General features: G+C 41.6%; 1 protein-coding gene across 6 annotated transcripts in view; it reads right to left on the bottom strand.

Annotated features, from left to right (window-relative positions):
* DCLK2 (doublecortin like kinase 2) overlaps positions 1–16,137 on the bottom strand; it is a 76,525-nt gene extending 60,388 nt beyond the window's left edge. For 4 of the 6 annotated variants that reach the window (XR_013394195.1, XR_013394194.1, XM_028742873.2 and 1 more), the window contains exon 1: positions 14,665–16,137. Coding sequence is in view for 3 of the 6 variants with exons in the window: in XM_028742873.2 (XP_028598706.2) it covers positions 14,665–15,091 (427 nt within the window). In the remaining 3 variants the exon portion in view is untranslated. The remainder of the gene's footprint in view (positions 1–14,664) is intronic. The other 2 variants (XR_013394196.1, XM_077934090.1) reach the window with 1 other exon arrangement.
* Between the last annotated feature and the right edge of the window lie 2,681 nt (positions 16,138–18,818).

The raw sequence follows: 18,818 nt of genomic DNA, 5'->3' as shown, positions 1-18,818 counted from the left end.
GATCAAGACAGACTTAGTTCCATGGCCAGGGCCTGAACCCAGAATGGGATGGATCTAAATAATCTGTGTCTTCCAAAAACACCTACAACTGTCCCACCATGGCCCTCTCCATCACCTTCCCCAAGAAAGGGGTATTGTCAACTGGCCAAATGCTGTTCTAATTCAAAGGGTCCAAAGCCAGTTACTCTAGGAGTGGTCACACCACTGCCTCTTTCAATGCAGCACAGACCACCCCCTCGTGTACCATAGCATTAACCACATTCTGGACACAACCATACCCTCTCTGTTTGATAAGCCAGGAGGGACGGGGGTTGAGGGGGCACATAGTCAGGTGCATTGTCACCAGCACCTTGTCTGCTTTGCATGCAGAATGTCCCAGGTTCAATATCCATCAACTCCAGGTTAGATTGGGAGAGTTTCCTTCCTGAAATCCAGGAGAGCCACTGCCAGTCTGTGTAGAAAACGGAGCTAGATGGACCAACAATCTGACTCTGTTCTGTGCTTTCCATTCTAGAGATTTCATTCTTTTCTACCTGCTCCTTGTCTGGTGTAGCTGCAAGGCCCATAACTACTCTGAGCTCAACACCTGTATCGGCTTGAGATGTGCCTTTGGTGGAAGATTTGAGAGATACCTATCTCTCTGACCTGTTTTAATAAAGTTATTTCTTTCTATGCAATGGAAGTACATGGAAAAGTACTTGCGAAAAAAGATAAAAGGATTATGTTGAGCCATTTAAGTTTTTAAGAGTCACTTTCCCACACTGTTTTGAAACTTATAAAAGGGTTGCATATGAAAACACAGATCAGATATAGATAGTAACCTTCTCCTCTGATTGCATCACATGATTTATTTATTTCAGTCTGTATCTCTTACACTCCCTAAGGTTCATGATGTGCAGCAAGTTTAAAAACAGACTGAAAAGTACTCTTAAGATTTAGAAGTTGTAGAGAAGCAGAAATCATCATTTCTAGTACCCATTATAAAATGCAAAATACACAGACTCCAAAGATCATTTTGAGAACATTATCCTCACATTTACCATGTTAGCTTGAATGTGATTAAGTTCCAAGTTGGTCTTGAGTCCAATAGTCATGATGGGAGTTGTGAAAAGACAATGTCTACAAGGTATGAACACATTAGAGCTGCACAGTGTTTCCAAAGCTTAAAACTAGCCCTTAGCTTACACTTAAAGTACCGTAATGTAGCAGGGAAATGCAAACCTTTGGAAATTTCAGCTTTTTAATCCTCCACAAGAATACAGTGCTGCATTCTGCATCTTTTAGCAGTCATGTAAGGGTAGTTCCACACACAACACATTCAGTAGCTAAGCCCAGGTGCTACAGAAATATGAATGACAGCTGCCAAGTACACATCCATAAGAACTATTTACCTCTGCATCCCATGAAAAAGCCCTGTGCAAAAGCCCTGTGCAAACAACTAGTCAAGAAGTGCTTCAAGTCTACCAGCTCAATGTCACTCATACAGCTATCCCAATTCAAGGTCAAAAGTTCTTCCAATTCCATTGTAAATATGCTTACACTATATATTCATTTTTAACCTTTTTGGCAGTAAGCATTGTCAGCTGTTTTTTAGTTCTCATAGTAGTACTTCATTCCTATTTACATACATAAATACATTGCCTCTTTTAGCTGTCTTGCCTTCCAGCTTTTCCGCTTTTGTCAATATCTATGACATCACCGGCTAAACCTGTATGTTCTCAAATACTTGGCCTCCCAAGTATATAAGCCACCAATTTAGTTCCTTGTGAAATCACTGCTTCAAAATATTCTGCAGATATTACCCAGACCCACAGAAAAATGTTTCAAAGAGACGTTTCCACATATAAAGGGGTGGTTCCATTTTATTTGATGTTGTCATGTATCTTATCATCACATGGACTGTCAGGTTTCACACACATCTTGCCAACAAGCTTTGCAACCCAAAATACAGACATACAGTGGTACCTCGGGTTAAGTACTTAATTCATTCTGGAGGTCTGTTCTTAACCTGAAACTGTTCTTAACCTGAAGCACCACTTTAGCTAATGGGGCCTCCCACTGCCGCTGCACCGCCGGAGCAGGATTTCTGTTCTTATCCTGAAGCAAAGTTCTTAATCCAAGGTACTATTTCTTGGTTAGCGGAGTCTGTAACCTGAAGAGTCTGTAACCTGAAGTGTATGTAACCTGAGGTACCACTGTATATTTTTGTTACCACAGAATAATGTAAACGTTGTAAAGATACAATCCTATACTTACTTGGGAGCAAGTCCCATTGAACTTGGTGAGGCTTACCGTACTTCTAAATAAATTTGTACAGGAATGTGCTAGAGAGTATTCTCTTATGTTTGTGTGTGCCTGAATTTAAATTTTCCTTATGCAATCTTTTTAATGTTTTCGTTTAAATCATTGCTCCTTTTTCTTGATTTGCTTTTCTTTTATTCAAAAACCTTTGTTTGACATACAAAGTTTTGCTCAGACCTCTATGGATTGGATCCAGAGTTAGCTATGCTTAAAGCGAAAACCACTGAAAATCAATGCAACTTAAATTACTCGTACTTAAATCCCAATGATTTATAGGTCTACTCAAAATGATGATGATGTCTGGATTCAACTCATTATGTTTGATATTAGCAAAATAATAATAATAATAATAATAATAATAATAATAATAATAATAATAATAATATAGCAAGTATTTTGCATCGGCCTGGCCACAAGCTTCTGCTTATAAATGCTACCAAACTGAAAGTAAAGAAAAGTGTAAGGTATAAATGAGAGAGAAGCCCTGCTAGTGAGTCTGGAGACAAAATGAAAGTTTAGAAACACATCAGAATGATCCCAAGAGGGAAAAGCAGTCAAGGTGACTTGGAAGACTCTTTGGACCATGATATCCATAATCACTGTATTTCCTGTGTATTTCCATTTCAAACAGCTCTGTCATTAGCAGTCCCCAAACATATCCTGAAACTACATAAGAACAGAAATGCCACTACATTGTCAGAAGCAGGGATGAATGAGAATTTCAATTTGGTACGCATTTAGAGCAGACTCTTATCAAATGTGCATGTTCTTAAACAATGTATGAACCGAAACAGAGCCATCCTTCAAAATTTGCACATATCTAAATTTGGTGATGCAGTTTGGCAAGTGAGGAATGTTTTGCAAAACTACATATATTAGGGGGAATATGTGCAGAAAAATTAATTTATTAGTGAAAATATCATAAAAAAAAATCATACAGAAATCTCTTTTTAAAAAATAAAAACCGCATAAATAAATGCAAAATGTGAAGGATTGAGTTTAGGATTGTGCACCTGTGAAACTGAGAAAACCAAAATTGATGATCTTTCCATCCCGAATCAGAAGAAAAAGCACAGTTGGGTATCAATAGGACAATCACCTGACTCCAGATTGCACCCAGCAGTCCATCTTACACACTTAGCAGGCAATGTCCCAAGAGGAGTGTATCGGAAATCTAAGCAATAACTATTTGAAACACTGTATGCCAAGTATGTTGAACAACTCAGCAGATGTCAGGCAAATATCTGCCAAGCATATTGACATTTCAGCAATACTTAATGTTCAACAGTATGAAAGATTACTAAGGTATCTAAAAGGATTAACAGTTAATTTCCTCTGTCAATGTCCAAACAATATGTACATCAACAACCCTACCACAGACTTGACACTACATTAACTGATATAGGTCTCAGAGGTGGATTTAGGGCAGTCTGACTGGTTGCACTCAGTGGCAAAGCTACCTGCTCCAGCACCGGGAGCAGTGTACATCCGGGGGCATGGCTGGCATGCGTTCCAGGGGGCGTGGTGCGCATCATGGGGGTGTGGTGTGCCATCTGCAGGGGGCATGGCACGTGTTGGGGGTGCGCGACGAGTGCTGAGTGTCCCAGGGGCGATGTCACCTCCCCGGATGGTACCCAGGGCGAACCGCCCCCACCTTCATCCGCCAGTGGCTGCACTGCACTAGGAGCCAACTGCATAGAGCACTGCGTAGTGAACTGAGCAGAACGGAAGGTGAGAGGCAGAGAGGAAGTGAATTTTGGCTTCATGCAGAGCACCGGTGAAATTTGATAGACCGAAGTCTGTCCCTGTAAGTCTAGCAATCAAATGATAGACAATTGTTACCGAAGCTACAGTGATAGTTGAACAATGTAAAGGAGTTATGAAGGAAAGTCAGCACTAGTGGTAACAAAAAATCTAGGTCACAACCCTATTCCTACATATGTGGGGTTAAGCGCCATTGAACTCAGTTATACTTATTTCTAAGAACAGTGCAATCCGATATGGTTTGAGCATAGTCCCCCAAACATATCCTTTGTATATGTGGGTGAGATTAATTAAAATGGATTAATATGCATGGGTGACATTAAAGTTGTCCAATTTTTTTAATGTAGTAATTTCTCAGTAATAATAGTTCAGATGCATAAATCTACTTGACGCCATGCATACCAAAGCACTTTTGGACAGAATTTTACACATTCTAGGCCCTGTAGAGAAAGTAAAGTGATAATTAAGAAGGAGTGCTGAAATGATTGTCCATCATTTTATAAGCCAGAGTGCTTGGATTTAAGACAGACTGGTTCCATTAATGCTTATAGGACTAAGTTTACAAAAACCCAAGCGTTTAAGTTTAAATGGATTGTAGCAATTACTCAGTTAATTATATTTATTTCCAAATGGTACTTAGCTGTTATTTATATGGAAGCACCTTGGAACACGCATCTGTGAGACCTTAAAAATTTGCAACTAAGCTGAATAATAAGATAAAAATGAGAAGAAAAAACTTTAACAAGGTTTATTCAGTTGTATTTATTATCACATTTGTTTCAGTTACATGCATTAAGAGCCTTCAATTTGCAAGGCTCTCCTAGTAGTATTTCAACTCTGAAACATTGTAAACAACTGACTTGCTTGGATAAGCTAGCAAGTCAAATCCTCATGGGACAGGTTAAGAGAAGTGCAAATTACGATAATCACATAAAGCAGGATTGTAGCCCTTTTCACCTTGGAAAAAAGGCCAGGCTGATATTTCAGACATATGCGTAAACTATGAAAAGACATAACTATCTGAAGCTGCAATCCTATACCCAGTTGCCTGGGACTTACTTTTGAGTAGCTATGTGCTGAGGATTGCACCGACAATTTTATCACCTCCGAATCAAGTTACTGTGTCAGTTTATACTGTTAAGGGAAATTGCTTGCATTTGGTTCCTTTCCCTGCCCCCATACTATAGAACACAATTATGTTATGCTCCAAGGGAAATCTGCTTATTCATGACCATATTTTATATATCTTGTACACATAAAAACACTGAATTTGGTTATATAGCTTATTACACAGTAGATGCTGTAGTCTGCATAAACATTCCAGTGGTTTTTAAACATATGATTTTAATCTCAAAGGTTCTTCACTTTCAGAACAAAAAACAAAACAAAAAACCCTGATGCTGCACTTATTAATTCCCCTCAGAAAGCTAACATCAATTTGCAGAAATAATTTCTCTCTTGGGCTATACTCAACATTTATGCTTTTGCTAATGAAATCTTTTTATGCATTGGTTACACTGGGTTCAATGATGCTAAGAAATGTGTTATAGGCTTGCAAGGCAAATTTAAGCATGGCAGATGATTTAGCCATACATTTCAAATAAACAAGTGTTGTTGGCTTTTTGCAGTTTAGTAGCACTGCAGAGAGCTTGCTGGGGAGACCATGCATTAAAAAGGGACTCAAAAATAACTTAAACAAGGTTTTAATAACAAAAACAAAAACTCCATTTACACAAAATACATCAACAACCATGACCCAACCACCAATCCATCCCCCAGGGTAATGGGAGAGCTAGGTGCTGCTCCTTATATACTACACCCAATTGCTGACACAGCTTAATACAACTCAGCAGCACCTGCTATGTTTCACAGCTGTAAAGCTGGGTCTCGTTATTTTGCTCTGGCCCTTGCTCTGGTTCCTTAAAGACATACACATCAGGTGGAACAATGATGAACCTTTACATTTAAAGAAACCATTCAACAAGTGTATCTTCAAATAGGAGATGAAAGGTCCTCAGTCCAAACCTATTTAGATATTCTTAGTTTTTTATGGTTCCCATTTCTAAAATCTCTCATGAAGTGATTTTTTTCTATCTACAACTCAGATACATTTACAATTTGCTGGAGAACTAGAAAGGTTTTGTATATGAGTGTTTGCAAAAGTTAGGTTCTAGATTAGGCAAGCCATTATCCACTTACATCATTATTGTGAACAATATCCCAAATTGCCACATGTAGCAATATGCTTGTAGAAAGTAAACAAACAATATTCAAATGTATCCCCTTTAAATAAGTAAAGTGCACAAATTTGACACTCAAGTGTCAACTATGGGTATTATATGGACTCAAATATGTACTAAGGCTCAAGACAAAACTGAGTACAGTGGTACCTTGGTTTACGAACTTAATCTGTTCCAGAAGTAAATTCTTAAACCAAAGTGTTCTTAAACCAAGGCATGCTTTCCCATAGCAGCGGGAGACTCAATTTACAAATGGAATACACTCAACAGGAAGCTGAACATGTTCTGCTTCCAAGGCAAAGTTTACAAATCAAAACACCTACTTCTGGGTTTGCAGCGTTCTTAATCCAAGTTGTTCATAAACTAAGCTGTTCTTAAACCAAGGTAGCACTGTTTGAGAACTACAGAACTAGTAGTGTACTAATAATACACTGTTAGTAACCATCTGAAACGAGCCAGACTATCCCGAAGGAGTGTCTGCCATTCTGTTGAAGCATTTTGGCAGAAATATGAAGATGTTGACAGTTTGATATTTACAATGCATATATATCAGCTAAAGATGTAGGATGATGATGGCAGTTTTTGACTAACGTCTTTTTATGCAGAGATATAGCTACAGACAAATAAATCAATTTTGAGATGTTATACAATCTGTGTTCTTACCACCTGCCCCTATGATTAGAATATTTACATATGGACTCCCTTTCCTGCACCAAGAGGATTGTATTCAGTGACATGAGATATTCTAGAGTTCCACCGTAAAGAAATTGTAAAAATATATTCAGGAACATTGCTGGCTTTTATTCATCCATATAATATTGCATCCTATAAAGAGCATGGATTAGAAAAGTATTGTCGTTTCTGAAAATGAGGGAGAAACAGAAACAAGTGTCTCAACAATACTGCATATGACTCGTCAGGCAAAAATTAATGTCACTAACACTAGGGAGTTTCTTGTCAAAAATATTGTTGATGCCATCTGCCACTGAATTAAACATTAGGAGCATCTTACGACAAAGAGTGAAAGTTGCCAATGGAGGTATGCTAATGTTCTAGTAACACAACCACTTTGAAACAAACCTTGCACTTCACTCCCAATATAAATCGTGCACATACAAATGACTGACCCTCAACATTAGCAAGACATGACTCTATTCAGACCTGTTTTAAATTGAGCAGAATGTCAACTAGTTATTCTTGCTGGTTTCCATCTTTAGTAACACGGTGCCTCATCATAATATTCCAGCACATGAGGAAGTTAAGTAGTCTAGAGAAACATACACAATACTTCTGGAAACACCATCTGAAGTAAAAACAATTTTTTGAAACATATATCATCCCATTTTCATCATCTCATTGTCATCTCTAAAGCTTCAGGCTGTGCTTACACAATGAATTCCTTCTGCTTAAAGAAGCCACTTCAACCGCTTAACAATCAAACTCCTATATTGTACAAGATTTAAGGAACAGGAACACACATTTCTCCTTAAACATCTTGCCTGCTCATCTCTTTGTTTTCTCTCTTGAGTTTCTTTAAGATTTATTAAATGGCCAAGCTACCCTAAGCTTTATCAACAACAACAGCAGCAGCAGCAGTAGCAACAGCAGCAACAACAATTAATAATATGCATATTATGCATAGACTGTAGCATCACTGTAGTCCTCAATGCCACTCACTTGCTGCAGAAATGTAAAGATGTTTTTCTTTGCCATATTAACATGATTATATTTTTCCCTAGTCAACCAACAGAAGTACTACATACTTCTTTTTCTCTCTATAAGTAGACTGTTTCTGACAAGAACATAAGAAAAGTATATTGGATTAGACCTATGGGTCAACCAGTATGAGTCAATACACTACTTAGTTATCAGGGTTAGAATCATCCTTAAAACAGAAGCAAGAGACTCCTGTAGCATTTTAAGGACTGATAAATTATTTATTAAACTTATTAGCTGCTTTTCTTACAAAAGCAGCTCAAAGTGGCTTACAACAGCAAAGCAACAAGCACATACATTAAAAACACCATAAAACAAAACAAAACAAAAATAATATTGCAGGCAATCATGTTCGTCGAAAGTGGGATTAAAGCATTCCTTTCCTTCAAGGAGGCCGCAAAAAATTAAAAGCCTGATGGGAAATGTTGTTGCTTGACACCTCAAGATATGTAATGATGGCATGAGCTTTCCCCACTTTATCAGATACTACAAGATACAAGCCCTTGCACTGCCATTATCTACACTGTAGAACTCATTAGAAACAGCTCCCTCCCCAAAAAACAGCTAGTGTTTCCTATTGAAAGCTACAATAACAGTTTTTATTGATTTCTGAGGCTGTTGCAGTGTTGACTGCAGCAGTTCTGCTTTCACAGCTCTCAGAGTTCCCTTTCTATTTTCAGTACCCCAAGAGATACACCTGTCTGAGCAGTGAAGCTTTAAGGACAGTCAAAAGATTTCCTACCTTAGACTAGGAATTATGTATCAAAACATATACTGAAATTTAGTATTCCTACAGGATACAAATGTTTTTAAGATCTCATGCTTTCTGAGTTTGCAGGATGCAAGAGAATGTTCCTAGAAAATAGCACTAATTTTGCTCATATTATTTTTTTCTTGATCACCCCAAGATAATCTCCTACATGAAACTTACAACTAAGCTCCCACATTCAAAGAGTATAATAGTCAAACTTTTACTACCTTATTTGTTACTTCAGAGGCAAGTCAACTGCTGGTTTCTTTTTAAGGAGGTTATCATGTATTTTCTTTTTAAGGAGGTTATCAGATTCGTGACAGTTTAAACTAGTGTCCAGTCATTTTAGCAGGACTGAAAGCTGTTTGTGACCAACAAAGCAGCACACATTAGATCTGAATACGAATTAATGATGTGCACAAATTGTGAGCGACAATATGCCAAATCTGTCAGTCTAATAAGTAAGTATTTAATTGGTCCCAAAGTATTTTTCCACCCTCCTCTTGACTAATGAGTATCAGAACAACCTTTTCTTGTTAAAATATTAAATAATGCTTCATAGTACTACTACTCATTAGAGAAAATAAATTTCCCCATATGGCTTATCAATATGCCTGTTTTTAATGGCGTTCATCCATGCATTTGGTGTCTCTACAGATGCCAAGTATATTGGCAGATCATAGAACTAGTGAATAAAGACTGAGACATGAAATCAACATGACATCTTCTTAGGTTATCAGAGATATCTCATAACTTGGGAAATTGCCCCTTTGTCCAAAAGAACCACTTAGGGATAGGATACAAGAATAGAAGTTGAATCAAAATCTGCATATAAAGAAAATCACTAACAATCCACATAGGAAGTGAGGATCACAGTATCTGGAATGAAAAGGTATTGTTGCACATTTCTTTCTAACCTATTCGATTTATTATGACAATTTCCAATTGCAACATGTTAAAGTTAACTATAAAAAAGACGAAAAGATTGCTTTACCATTGCAACCATTAGAGTAAAATATAAAGGAAGGTACTTTTATTGCAAATATTCTATTTGCAGATAAATATGTACATTAGATTAGGTTTGGGTTGAGTGGTTAATGTGCCTTACAAATGGCTATTGTGTACATTCAGTACACCTCATGGAATGTGACATAATCTGTCCATGAGGAGAAAATTATGCATGTTTTATTGTCAATATACATGTTCCGCAACAATTGTTGAGGAATGTGCATATCTTGATTGCAGTCGTACATTCCTTGGGCAATACACATCCTTTCCAAGAAATATTTTTCAACATTGCAATATATCACGATATCTGAAATAAGGAAGGAACTACACAGAGGTGAACAGGACAATGTCCTGGCAACTGCTACTACTTAAGGGTCTAAAACTGATAAATGATGATATTATCAATCATCTCATGGTCACTTTCAGCAGCAGGCAAGCCAAAATGCATCCAAATGAGACTTTTGGTTTCGGGCTTAGCTACCAAATGGTGGTATTGAGGACAAAGTACCTGCCACCATTGCAAGGCCACACAGGCCACCACTACTGACAACACCATTACAAGGCCTTGCAGGCTGTCACCGCTTTTGCCACTACCACAGGTCCTTGTAGGCCACCACCAAGACAAGGCCTCTTAGGCTGTTGCTGCTGCTTCTGTCAACACCGCCCTCTGCTGTGGCAAGGCTTCACAGGCTGCTGATTATTGTGCCACTACTGCCAGGCTGCTACTGCTTCTGCCTCCCACCCTGGCCATTGCTGATTCTGCTGCTGCCAAGCTGCTTCTGCTACCTAGCAGGCTTGCTGGCAGTCCCATATTATTTGTATTCACTATGACTTATCTCCGTACTTTGGACTGTCCTGAATACCACCAAGTATACCAAAAGTCCTCTTGGGATGCATTTTGAATTGCCTGCTGATGAAACTGAGTGTGTGATGATTAATAATATTGTCATTTATCCATTTAGATCCCTAAGTAGTAGCAGTTGTCAGGACATTGTCCTGTTCGCCTCTGTATAGCTCCATCCTTATTTCAGACATTGTGGTAGATTGCAATATTTAGCTGGTGATGTTGTGAGGTTTAGCTGCTGATAACATTGCAGTGTTTAGTTGGTGAGTTATCGCAAAGTTTAGCTGGTGAGTTATTTTGATGATGAAAACCAGATATCACCTAGCCCTTACACACATTGTGATTCATGATATATGGCCAGCTCAAATATTATGAAACAATTAGCACTATGTGAACTTCAAACTAGTTTTGGATGATATATTGATATATCACCCAGCCCTACTCAGAAGTAGGCAACCTGTTGCTGGAAGGCAGTCAACCATCTAACTCTGTGTTACTTGTAGTGTGCCTTCCTGCTGACCTAAAACATTGTGCAGCTGTTCCTGCTGAGAGAGGTGGGGGGAAGATTTGATCCTCCTCTCTCCTTCTAAGCAGTGATGAAAAAGAAACAGGGTTGCAGATACTGTCACATCTGCATTCATAGTGGGACTCCGTTTACATGCACTTGCACATACATATTACGTATAATAAAAATGTAACTGCACTGGAGGATTTGTAGTGCTGCATCACAATCCTTGATTTGCATGTAGTCAAGAGTGTAGTCCCCATTGGAGGATTTTTCATACCTCATCACAACCCTCAATTTGCATGAAGTTGGGATGGGGTAGGGAAGCGAAAGAGAAGGTGTGTTGGAACAACAGCAGAGGCTGTGGCATAGGAGTAAGAAGAGAGGGTCACTGAGAAGGGGAAAGTGATGGCTTAAAACAACAGTAGAAATACAATTTCATGCATTGTATTTTACTCCTGGTATTATGTGTTATATTCAACATGAAGTTCCAGAACAGGTTTTTAACAAACACACACTCATCTAGGAACAACATCCAACAACTGCACTCTAACTGAACAACTGAACAAGTCAATTGACAGGCTTGCTTTCGATATTCTGTTCATCTTAAAGATACAGTGACATGTATCGCTCCAGGGTGTGTGTGCAAAGGGCTGCTACAGAAAAGGAGTATGGGGTTGACCAAGTGCAAGGGAAAGTTTAAAAAGGAAGGAGGAGGTAGGTGGGTAAAAGGGGATGGATGTGATAATGGTGTTTGTGCAAAGGGGGCTGCAGAATGGGGTTGGGAAGGTGAAAAGGGAGCTCAGTAGTTGCATGGAGTTGGAAGGGGAAGCTCTAGGGGGTTAATGTGGAAGGAGTGGCAGGGGGAATAAGAGAGAGTAGGGGCACAGCCCCTAGCGTGCATGCATGCATGCGTGTGTGTGTATATACATATAAACACAAACAGAGCATCCATCCATATCCAGACTGTATATGACTGTATATGAGCAAACAGCATGCTTCTTGAAGAGTATATATGTTGACTGGCGAATGACCATATTGCCCAGAGAATTCACAAAATGCTGTCACATTATGCACATTCCCCAAGGCCTGTTGGAGACTGTGTATATTGACTGGGAAATGTGCATAATTTGCTTCTAATGGACAGACTATTGTACATTCTCCACGTGGCATGATTTATGTACACATTCCCCAATTATACACATTAACTACTCAGCTCAGCTGACCCCATATGATAGATCTACACACACCTCTTTGACTCAAGGTAACGCTTCATGCGTTTGATGAAAAAGACTGAAGTCCACTAAAATTCATGCTATAATAAATTGGTTAGTATTTAAGTTTTGTAGTCATTCCTCATAAGTATGAGTAAAATCTCCCATGCAGAAAGGGTAATCTACATTTAGTAATGCACTAAGACCACAATCCTAAATACAATTACATTTGTCTTAGTGGGTCTTACTTTTGAGTAACCATGCATGGGATTGCATTTTTTTAAAAAAAATCTTCCCAAATTATAAAGGCTCTTGGAACACAATCAAAATTCTGACTGTCATTTCTACAGTTGAAACAAAATGTTTTACTAGCCAATTGTTCAAGCTAAGAAATACCTGTATAGTGTTTGTTTGAGCAAGCTTCCAAGGTGAGAGCTCAGCAAAAGCAAGAAAGGAAGAGAATGAAGTAGGAGTTCAAGAATTGAAGAGTAGGCGGACCTTTCCAGTTATTAGGCAGCAACCTTGTCACTTGCATCTGATTTCCCTTTAGAAATCTACAAACACACCTCCTTTCACCATAGTTATGCAGACTGCTTACTCAGTTACATTAGAGCAGTGTTTGTCAAACAGCGAGCCAGGGACCACCATTGGCCATCACTGTACTTTTGAGTAGGTCATAGTTCTGCAGCCCATCTCCCCCTGGCCATGCTGTTGCCCTTTCATTGATAGATGCCAGCACCAACAGATTGCTGACCATTTGTCTGACCAATGGACTACAATGAAGTTATATGGGCAACATGATGAGGAAAAACCCTACTTTGAAATCCAAAAATTATTCATAGTTAAGGACCTGAGGAACATAGGGGTGGATTGCATGTCCATTGTCTGCATCCTTAATTGGGCATGTCAGAATTATATTTTAAAATTATGTTATAATTATATTTATTTATAATCATATTGTAAAAAACATAGGTGTAGCAGCTCAATCTGTAACAGCTATAAAATAGGAGATGTGTACTTTACAGAGTACTTTGGCAACTGAGTCATCAACAATGATAAACTAACAATGTCACTGCCAAACTAATTTGATACTGACTTTTAGTTCACCAATTCCAGGTGTTGTTTAGTTTTAAATCTGAAAGCCTTTATTCTATACGGTGCATGAGGCCCTTGATCATACTTTCCAGAAGAAGAATCTTGCCTAGGCCAAAAGCTTGCATATTTAATTTGCCCAATAATGGTCAGTTTTGATGTCATTGGTTTCATACATGGCAAGCCTTATGGGTATATAAAAAGCTGCATAAATGTGCTGCAAGGATCAACATACAAGTGTGTAGCTTTGGACACTCAGTATATAAATTGGACATTACCTTCCTAATTCCCTTTGGAACCAGAATATAAACAAGGCATCCTTATGTTTTTGCTATGTTTTGCAGTTCCATATACAAAGTAGCGAAATGAGAATGAGGTACCAAATAACCATTTTACCTACTTCATGCTACATAGAATTACAATGACCTTTCCCTGCCCACCACCAAATATATTTCATATACAGTTGTAGCCTCTTGCTCAACAAGCTTTCCTAAAACAATATGTTTCTACTTGTATCGGTCCTTTAAAAAGGGTCCAATGTGGACTGTGTGCAAATAAAAATAAGAAAAAATAAATGATGGTACTGGGAAGGAATGAGTTTAGGGATCAGCAGTTAATTCTGAAATTTAATTTGATTTGAAGCCTACAATTACTATTTGTGCAACATGCAAAATTAGAACGACTCAACCTGGAAGACTGAATGTTGATTATACCATGCATATATACATAAACCATACACCATATTTCCAACACTTGTTGTTTTTTAGACCCCAGCTGTTTTCACAAGTGATACTAAGCTCGTTTTTCTCCATCTCTACCCACACCTGCATTGCTCTGGTGACCTTTTAAACACACAGGCATTCAAATTTTAGATCAAGGGAGTGCTGTATGGGAAAGGTGGGGTTATTTTTCAGCTCTTTTATGCCTTCTCAGCTAAGGAGCCTGCTGCAGATCACCTGATGACCATTTATAGCTGCATACATCCCAGGCCATTCAAGAGCAGGAGTGCCTGTCCAGATCGAGTGGGTGTGTGCAAGCATGGGAACCTCTGAGCCAGAGAGCAGCCTGGCTCATTAACAGAGGCAAATGAGCATCAGCTGGAACAGGGTGACATCATCCAGAAATCGTGGGTAACAGATCTGTTGGAGACACTTGTGAAAACGCCCCCTGACGACCGAGTAGGTCTTCCCCGCCCCACTTGGGCGCAGGTGTTTCGTGCTCCCGCTTACCGTCCACCAGCTCGTCGAGGTTGGAGAGTTTCCGGCTGCCGTCGATGGTGTAGATGGTGCGGACGCCCTGGGGAAGGTTGACATTGTCCGACAGAGACCTGGTGAGCTCGGCCAGGAGGGCGTCGAAGGAGCGGAAGCGGTCGCTGGAGATGGGGTAGACCAAGCCCTTGAAGTACTTGTCTCCATTGCGGTAGAAGCGCGCCTTCTTCGCCTTCTTCTCCGAGCTGAGGGCCTGCAAGGTGCGCGTGCGGTAGAAGCTGCAGTGGGCGCTGTGCGCGGGGCTGGGGATGAGCCCGTTCCCTTTGGGGCCCGAGCTGCTGCTGCAAGTGGAGCTGCCCCCTCCGCCGCGGCGGGAGCTCGAGCGCGGATGCCTTTTGTCCCTCTCCTCGAAATGCTCCAACTCAATGTTCCTCCGCGGGCTGGCCATTGGAGAGCCGTGTCGCCCACACCGCAGCCCAATACAATATCAACCCTCCCCTCGCAAGCGACACCCCCCTCCACTCCCCACCTTAAGCCTCCTCACGCGCCCTGACCAAAGAGATGCCCGCCCGCGCGCGAGGGGATCCTTTACCTCAGCATCCCGCCAAAAAAAAAAAAAAAAGAGGGCGGGAGACTGCGGTCCCTCAGAGGCTGGGCGTTAGGAAGAAGCCGCCGCCTTCATCCAAGCAGGAGCAGCAGCAGCTGTAGCTGTAGTAGCGCCAAGCTGTGCCGGGGACTCCGTGCCCATGAGGGGCGGGGGAGAGAGAGGAGAGGCAGCAGGTCGCCCTCTTAAGTCACGCGCGCGCAGGCACCACCACGCATCCCTCTCACAGAGCCCCTGCTCAGCACCTCCCGCCTCGGGGACGCCCGTCATGAGCCGCTGAGAGGCCGCCAAGCCTCCAGGCTGCTTCCATTCAGCCTTAGGCGCGCGCCCGCCTCGGGAAAAGCGGTGCTGGGAGGCGGAGAGAGAGAGAGGACGCCGCTGGCCGCGTCCCCCGCCCCTCAGTCACTCGGCTCGGAGCTACTGAGGAGAGGGAGGTGGGCACGACGGCGCGTCTGTTCCGCTCGGGGCCGGCGCGCCCCCGCCCCCCTCTCCAGAATCCCCAACTAAATACGATGCGCTAAGGGAGGGGGGAGAACCCACCCACAAAGAGGACGCCTTTCTGCAGGGCGCCTAAGCTATCCAAATCCCTCCTGCCGCTGCTCCAAATGCATCCGCGCGCCCGCGAAGGCGCATGCACAACCCCGCCGGCAGCCGTAGCCGGGCTGATCTCCCGGGCGATAAAGCAGCGCCGCACTGTAGCGTAAGGCTCTTAAGAGGGGTGCGGCGGTGCCGCCGTGCTGGAGAAAAATAAATAAAGGAAAGCAAAAGGAAACAGGCTTCCCCTGCTCGCCCCCTTCCTTTCCTGTGCCGGCAACCTCTTCGGAAGCCAAGCGCAGAGAATCCAACAGGAGGAGCAGGCGGCGGCTGCAACCCGGCCAATGTGCACTAATAGCAATGCAGTATGTGATGTGACAGAGGCAAGGGGAAGTGGCTGCTGGGTCCTAGAGCGACTCGGTTCTCAGCAATCGCAGCTCTTTAAGGCAGGCTCTGGTTGCCCAAGCTGCATTGTGGATCCCGTTATATACACTGAGTGAGCCCGATCAGGGAGCTCAGAAAGGAACGCAGCAAGCTGGCTTCTATCGAGTCAGCCCCATTGATCCATGTTGATTGGTATTTTGCACAGTGACGGGCAGCCTGGTTTCCAGGCAGGGAATCTTTCCCAGCCCTGCCAGGGATTGAACCCCCGGACCTTCTGCAGGCAAAGCACATGCTCTACCATCTACTGCTAAGTATGCTTACAAATGCAACACCCATATGCAGTGGCGTAGCGTGGGGGGTGCAGGGGGGGCGGCCGCACCGGGCGCAACATCTGGGGGTTAGAGTTAGGGGGCGCAAATCCACGGGTTAGGGGGCGCAATTCCACGGGTTAGGGGGTGCAAATTACTTGCCTTGCCCCAGGTGCTGACAACCCACGCTACGCCACTGCCCATATGCATCTTCGGGATTTTACATAATGGTTTTTATATGTGCTAAGTTTAATAGGCCCTCAATCAATATTCCATTTTGATGCCACAACTAGAGATTGCCATATTTAGGCCCACAAACTACCTGCTACTTTAGCCACATTCCTTATCATAGGAGCCAATTCCTAGGAGCAGAGATCCCTTTGGCCCCCAATAAAATATTTGAGGGGGCTGCCCCCCTCCAAATTGATGGGCATTGTCATTCAAGTGTGTGGGGGGGTGGGGGGGTGCGCGCGTGCGCGCTGCATCATGTGATCCATTATGTACAGTAGGGCTTACCTAGACTAGACCAATATTTTATTCAAGTTGGTACCCCTGCTCCTTATTGTTTCCATTTTATTGTTTTATTGTTTCCATTGTTTTATTGTTTCCACAACAGCTTGCCTAAAGAAAACAGGTGTGTTATGATTCACATAATATATTACTAGATTCCTTGAGCCAAGGTCTTAATCCTCTGCCACTGCAGGGATGACAGACTTGAACCCTAAAAACACTCCAAGCTTCCATCCCTTGCGCATAGTGACTGTGGAGTAAGTCCACTGAACTCACTTTGCTTCTCCGTAAAGAGGCCTGGGACTGGGGTGCACACTGAATGAGAATGACATAATACTTTGGATGACCTTGACTAGCACAAAGGTGGCAAGATTGGAATACTAACATTCCTAACTCATGACAAACGAATACAGATTTATTGTTTTCAAATGTGACTATAAACACCCCAGATCTGGGATAGATTGTTACCAGAGCCCAAGTGCTAAAGGGGAAAGCACTCTGCTGATGCTCAGTGGCACTTGCCCAGCTAGCTTGCACGCATCAGGTCTGACGCTGCATTATGGGGCGGGAAGTTCTAGAATCTGAAACATTAGCATGGACCCTCTGGGTTTTTGCCACACAACTGATGGACAAACAAGTCTAGTTGTAGAAGATCCATGATGAGATAGATAGCCTATTTAATAATAATAATAATAAAGTTTTAACACAGAGGTGACAGAGAGGAGGTGAGGCAAAATTGCATTGGGAGCAACAGCTTTCTTAATTCTCCCATGTAGTGTTCCAGATTGCAAACAGCTTCTCTCAGGAGAAAAGACAAGGTTTCCCCCCCCCCCAGGGATGGGGTTGACAGTATCAACTGGGGAAGTGGCATGGATGCTGAACACTTTATTAAGCTTCTGGCATGAGGTTACAACACACCTTATTTATTGTATGCCTCCCAGAGAACTTTATAGTATGGGATGGCAAACAAAAGTCATAAATAAAATAAGTAGAGGGTATGCATTATGTAATGATAGAAGACTGATCTGTTTTGTTGCTGTCATGATTATATAAAAAGCAGGGTTGTTTCTGGATTTGGCATTGGTCCCGGATGCTTAAGTGGTGGCTATGGGCAGGAGCATTCTCTTCTGCAATACAGGATTCATCTAGCCAATATAATTAATTCTGATCATCTGCAGACCCTTCCATCACAAGTTTATATTAGAGTGCAGGGGTAGATTTGGGATAAAGTACATGATAGGGAGCAGATAACCATGCAGGTTACAAGCTCAGTATGAATTAATCACTGCAATGTACTCAATGTAACACTACTTTTAAAGACCATTTGGAAGCTTCAGTGGATCTGCCATGTAGCAGCCATATTACCAGCTAGACTTAATACCTGGAGATTTGTTAAGCTAGTTCAGGGGTCGGCAACCTAAGTCCCTGGAGCCAGATGCGGCCCAATCGCCTTCTCAATCCGGCCCATGGACGGTCTGGGAATCAGTGTGTTTTTACATGAGTAGAATGTGTCCTTTTATTTAAAATGCATCTCTGGGTTATTTGTGGGGCCTGCCTGGTGTTTTTACATGAGTAGAACGTGTGCTTTCAGAGTTGGTTGCATTAGCCACAACTATATGAAAGACATAAAGAAGACAGCAAGAAAGGATTCAGTTATACAAGATCTAGGTTTCAAATGGAAGGGATTGAAGGAAAAGTGAAATTACTGAAGGCCACATACAGCATGCTATTAGAATGGGAGATAAAAGATGAAGAAGTAAAATCAGTTATGATTAAATGGGCACAAGATGTAGGTCACAACATTATGATGGAAGATTGGGAAAAATTATGGAAAC

This window comes from Podarcis muralis, chromosome 9 (genome assembly GCF_964188315.1).
Source record: "Podarcis muralis chromosome 9, rPodMur119.hap1.1, whole genome shotgun sequence".
Lineage (NCBI taxonomy): Eukaryota > Metazoa > Chordata > Lepidosauria > Squamata > Lacertidae > Podarcis > Podarcis muralis.
This window is presented reverse-complemented; position numbering and strand designations above follow the sequence as displayed.